The sequence below is a fragment of the Salvelinus sp. IW2-2015 genome, unplaced genomic scaffold (genome assembly GCF_002910315.2).
Source record: "Salvelinus sp. IW2-2015 unplaced genomic scaffold, ASM291031v2 Un_scaffold1551, whole genome shotgun sequence".
In the NCBI taxonomy this organism is placed as follows: domain Eukaryota; kingdom Metazoa; phylum Chordata; class Actinopteri; order Salmoniformes; family Salmonidae; genus Salvelinus; species Salvelinus sp. IW2-2015.
The window spans coordinates 168,630-174,778 of NW_019942982.1; the positions used below are offsets into that span (position 1 = coordinate 168,630).

A 6,149-nucleotide genomic window follows, 5' to 3' on the forward strand; every position below is an offset into this window, starting at 1 on the left:
GACCATCGCAGTTGGTCAGCAAATGCCCAGATCACACGTCCTGGTAATCCGTCTGGCCCAGCGGCCTTGTGAATGTTGACCTGTTTAAAGGTCTTACTCACTGTCGGCTACGGAGAATGTGATCACAAGAGTCATCGGAACAGCTGATGCTCTCATGCATGCCTCAGTGTTGCTTTCTTGAAGCGAGCATAGAGTGATTTAGCTCGTCTGGTAGGTTGTGTCACTGGGCACTCGTGGCTGTTCTTCCCTTTGTAGTCTATAATAGTTTGCAGCTCATAAAGACGAGCGTTGGAGCCGGTGTAGTACGATTCAATCTTAGCCTGTATTGACCTTGGCCTGTTTGATGGTTTGTCGGAGAGGGCAAGCAGGATTTCTTATAAGCTTCTGGGTTAGAAGCGGCAGCTCTCCCTTTAGCTCAGTGCGAATGTTGTCTGTAATCCAGGGCTTCTGGTGGGGTATGTACGTACAGTCACTGTGGGGACGACGTCCTCGATGCACTTATTGATAAAAGCCAGTGACTGATGTGGTGTCCCTCAATGCCATCGAGGAAATCCGGAACATATTCCAGTCTGTGATAGCAAAACAGTCCTGTAGTTTAGCATTTGCTTCATCTGACCACTTTTTTATAAGACCGAGTCACTGGTGCTTTCCTGCTTTAATTTTTTGCTTGTAAGCAGGAATCAGCAGGATAGATTATGGTCAGATTTGTCAAAATGGAGGGCGAGGGAGAGCTTTGTAAACATCTCTGTGTGTGGAGTAAAGGTGATCATAAGAGTAACATAAGGTAAAAACTGATTTAAGTTTCCCTGCATTAAAGTCCTCGGCCACTAGGAGCGCTGCCTCTGGGTGAGTGGTTCCTTTTTTGCTTATTTTCTTATACTGCTGACTGAGTGTGGTCTTTAGTGCCAGCATCCGTCTGTGGTGGTAAATAAACAGCCCATGAAAAATACAGTGAAAACTGTCTTGGCAAATAGTGTGGTCTACAGCTAATCATGAAATACTCTACTTCAGGCGGAGCAAAATCTATATACGTTGATGTCCGTAGGATACTTGTGATTCGTACCTCGTCTAATTTATTGTCCAATGATTGTACGTTGGCAAGTAATACTGATAGTAAAGGCAGATTTCCCACTCGCCGTCGGTGGATCCTTACGCGTCACCCGCCCTGTGTCTCTGTACCTGCGTCACCCAGTCCTGTGTCCTCTGTACCTGCGTCAACCCCGTCCTGTGTCCTCTGTACTGCGTCCCCCCGTCCTGTGTCCCCTCTGTACCTGCGTCACCCCGCCCTGTGTCCTCTGTACCCGCGCCACCCCGCCCTGTGTCCTCTGTACTTGCGTCACCCACCGCCCGCTGTGTCCTCTTACCGCGTACCCCGCCCTGGTGTTCCTCTAATACCTGCGTCACCCCGCCCTGTGTCTCTGGACCTGCGTCACCCCGCCCTGTGTCCTCTATACCTGCGTCACCGCGCCCTGTGTCCTCTGTACCCGCGTTCACCCCGCCCTGTGTTCCTCTGTACCTGCGTCACCCCGCCCTGTGTCCTCTGTACCCGCGTCACCCCGCCCTGTGTCCTCTTACCTGCGTCACCCCGCCTGTGGTCCTCTATACCTGGTCACCCCGCCTGTGTCCTCTATAACCTGCGTCACCCAGTCCTGTGTCCTCTGTAACTGCGTCACCGCCGCCCTGTTGTCCTCTGTACCTGCGTCACCCGCCTGTGTCCTCTGTACTTGCGTCACCCGCCCGCTGTGTCCTCTGTACTTGCGTCACCCTCCGCCCTGTGTCCTCTGTACTTGCGTCACCCGCCCTGTGTCTTCTGTACCTGTGTCACCCCAGTCCTGTGTCTCTGTACCTGCGTCACCCGCCCTGTGTCCTCTGTACCCGCGTCTCTTTCTCTTGCCAATGACGGGATTTCGGCCCTTGTCGGGTGTCTGAAATACATCCTGTGTTCTGCTTGTTGAAGAAAAAAGTCTTTGTCTAATCCAAGGTGATCTGATCGCTGTCCTGATATCCAGAAGCTCTTTTTTGCGTAAGACATGGTGGACAAGAACATTATAACACGAAAAAACACATATAACACAATTGGTTAGGCGCCCGTAAAACTGCTGCCATTTCTATTGAGCAAGTGACGAAGAGAGAGAGTGGGAGAGAGAGGACAGTAGCACCTACCATGATTGACAGTGAAGAAAGAGAGGAGGACAGTAGCAGTAGTACCTACCATGATTGACAGTGAAGAGAAGAGGACAGTAGCACCTACCATGATTGACAGCGAAGCGTAGTTTCTGGATGACAGCCAGTTCCACTCACTCTGTACAGCCCGTCCACATTCAGAGCTTCAGACAGAGGAACACAGAAGAACATGCACCATCACACAACCATTCACAGTTTTAATAGGAGATGACGTTCTGATACCCTTACATATTTAGTTACTGTTTTTCATAGGACATGTGATCAGAATGGCGTAGCAGTCAGACTTCTTTTTGTCTCGTCTTGTCGTGTCCCATGTATATATCTTTTTATATTTTTACATTTTTTACGACTTCAACATACTCTCCTGCAATCCGCCTCATCCAATGTGGTATGGATCTGCTATTTCTTTACTTCTGAACCGGAACCCCAACAGAAGCTATTTTTCTCCATATCTCCGATTCCTACCGCAAGCTCTGCACCTTTTCACCTGGATCATCGCAGCTAGCTGCTGCTATCGAGTGGCCACTCCTGGCTAACGTCTCTGTCCCGAAGCAAAGAACCAATTAGCCTGGACTAGCCTTGCTAGACCCATCTTCCGGTAGCCGAAGAGGTCCATCAGCCACTCCTTGGGCTACAATACCTATTTTGCCATTCAGCCTGGACCCCCGCCAACCCATCACGACTGAACTACCGACGTAATTGCCCGAGGGGGTTTATCAACTGGCTCCTCCGTCGCGACGTCCCTGAATGCCCATCTGCTAGCCGCGGCCCGTATACTATTGTCGCGGAGGAGGAGAATCAGGAGGATAGAATTATGGTCAGATTTGCCAAATGGAGGGCGAGGGAGAGCTTTGTACAAGTCTCTGTGTGTGGAGTACAGGTGATCTAGAATAATTTCCCCACAGGTTGCGCATTTAACATGCTGATACAAATGAGGTAAAACTGATTTAAGTTTCCCTGCATTAAAGTCCTCGGCCACTAGGAGCGCCGCCTCTGGGTGAGTGAGTTCCTTTTTGCTTATTTCTTATACAGCTGACTGAGTGCGGTCTTAGTGCCAGCATCCGTCTGTGGTGGTAAATAAACAGCCATGAAAAATACAGATGAAAACTGTCTTGGCAAATAGTGTGGTCTACAGCTAATCATGAAATACTACTTCAGGCGGGCAAAATCTAAGGTAGGATACTTGTTGATCGTACCTCGTCTAATTTATTCTCCAATGATTGTACGTTGGCAAGTAATACTGATAGTAAAGGCAGATTTCCCACTCGCCGTCGCTGGATCCTTACGAGGCACCCCGCCCTGTGTCTTCTGTACCTGCGTCACCCAGTCCTGTGTCTTCTGTACCTGCGTCTCTTTCTCTTGCCAATGACGGGGATTTCGGCCTTGTCGGGTGTCTGAAATACATCCTGTGCGTTCTGCTTGTTGAAGAAAAAGTCTTTGTCTAATCCAAGGTGATTGATCGTTGTCCTGTCCTGATATCCAGAAGCTCTTTTTTGGCGTAAGACATGGTGGCAGAAACATTATGTACAAAATAAGAAATAACACGAAAAAAACACATAATAACACAATTGGTTAGGCGCCCGTAAAACTGCTGCCATTTTCTATTGACAGTGACGAGAGAAAGAGTGAAGAGAGAGGACAGTAGCAGTAGTACCTACCATGATTGACAGTGAAGAGAGGACAGTAGCACCTACCATGATTGACAGTGAAGAGAGAGGAGGACAGTGGTAGCAGTAGAACCTACCATGATTGACAGTGAAGAGAGAGGACAGTAGCACCTACCATGATTGACAGCGAAGCGTAGTTTCTGGATGACAGCCANACCTACCATGATTGACAGTGAAGAGAGAGGACAGTAGCACCTACCATGATTGACAGCGAAGCGTAGTTTCTGGATGACAGCCAGGTTCCCACTCACTCTGTACAGCCCGTCCACATTCAGAGCTTCAGACAGAGGAACACAGAAGAACATGCACCATCACACAACCATTCACAGTTTTATATAGGAGATTGACGGTCTGATACCCTTACATATTTAGTTACTGTTTTTCATAGGACATGTGATCTAAGATGGCGTAGCAGTCAGACTTCTTTTTGTCGTCGTCTTGTCGTGTCCCATGTATATATCTTTTTTCTTCGCATTATTTTTGACATTTTTCTTAAACACAACTTCAACATACTCTCCTGCAATCCGCCTCATCCAATGTGGTATGGATCTGCTATTTCTTTACTTCTGAACCGGAACCCCAACAGAAGCTATTTTTCTCCATATCTCCGGATTCCTACCGCAAGCTCTGCACCTTTTCACCTGGATCATCGCAGCTGCTATCTGAGTGGCCACTCCTGGCTAACGTCTCTGTCCCGAAGCAAGAACCAATTAGCCTGGAGCTAGCCTTGCTAGACCCATCTTCCGGGTAGCCGAAGAGGTCCATCAGCCACTCCTTGGGCTACAATACCTATTTTGCCATTCAGCCTGGACCCCCGCCAACCCATCACGACTGAACTACCGACGTAATTTGCCCGAGGGGGTTTATCAACTGGCTCCTCCGTCGCGACGTCCCCTGAATGCCCATCTGCTAGCCGCGGCCCACTAGCTGTCTAGAGCATATCGGACTGTTAGCTTAAGAGGCCCATCGGACAAATTCTTTGGCCAATATACCTATTCTGCCAATTGGCTTGGACCTTTTTACCACACGGAGCCCTGCTGATCCATGACGACTGGTCTGCAGACATGACAGCACGAGGGGGCTACAAATGACTTTCTTCTGACGCGATGTCCCTCTAAGGCCCTTCTGCTAGATTGCTAGCTCCGGCCTGCTAGCTGCCAGAATCGCCATGTCTCTGGCCCGAGCCACTCACTGGACCCCTATGATCACTCGGCTACGCATGCCTCTCCCTAATGTCAATATGCRTGGTCCATTGCTGTCTTGGTTAGTAATTATTGCCTTATTTCACTGTAGAGCCTCTAGCCCTGCTCAATACGCCTTAGTTAACTCTTTAGTTCCACATCCCACACATGCGGTGACCWCACCTGAATTAAATTATGTTTCTAGGGACATTATCTCTCTCTTCGTCACTCTACTGTATTCACATCCTACCATACCTTTGTRTGTACATTATGCCTTGAGTCTATTCTACRGTGCCCAGAAACCTGCTCCTTTTACTCTCTGTTCCGAACGTACTAGACGACCAGTTCTTATAGCCTTTAGCTGTACCCTTATCCTACTCCTCCTCCYTTCCTCTGGTGATGTGGAGGTTAATCCAGGCCCTGCAGTGCCTAGCTCCACTCCCATTCCCCAGGCGCTSTCATTTGTTGACTTCTGTAACCGTAAAAGCCTTGGTTTCATGCATGTTAACATTAGAAGCCTCCTCCCTAAGTTTGTTTTATTCACTGCCTTAGCACACTCTGCCAACCCGGATGTCCTAGCTGTGTCTGAATCCTGGCTTAGGAAGACCACCAAAAACCCTGAAATGTCCATCCCTAACTATAACATTTTCCGACAAGATAGAACTGCCAAAGGGGGCGGAGTTGCAATCTACTGCAGAGATAGCTTGCAGAGTTCTGTCATACTATCCAGGTCTGTGCCCAAACAATTTGAGCTCCTACTTTTAAAAATTCACCTTTCCAGAAACAAGTCTCTCACCGTTGTCGCTGCTATAGACCTCCCTCTGCCCCCAGCTGTGCCCTGGACACCATATGTGAATTGATTGCCCCCCATCTTTCTTCAGAGCTCCTGCTGTTAGGTGACCTAAACTGGGACATGCTTAACACCCCGGCCGTCCTACAATCTAAACTTGATGCCCTCAATCTCACTCAAATTATCAATGAACCTACCAGGRACAACCCCAAATCCGTAAACACGGGCACCCTCATAGATATCATCCTAACCAACCTGCCCTCCAAATACACCTCTGCTGTCTTCAACCAGGTTCTCAGAGATCACTGCCTCATTGCCTGCGTCCGT

At 48.8% G+C, this 6,149-nt stretch overlaps 1 protein-coding gene across 1 annotated transcript in view; it reads right to left on the reverse strand.

Annotated features, from left to right (window-relative positions):
- Nucleotides 1–6,149, reverse strand: part of LOC112071229 (rho GTPase-activating protein 12-like) — a 47,448-nt gene that overhangs the window by 7,252 nt on the left and 34,047 nt on the right. Inside the window, 1 exon segment of the mRNA XM_070439311.1 lies at nt 4,051–4,128. Within this exon segment, the coding sequence (XP_070295412.1) occupies nt 4,051–4,128 (78 nt within the window).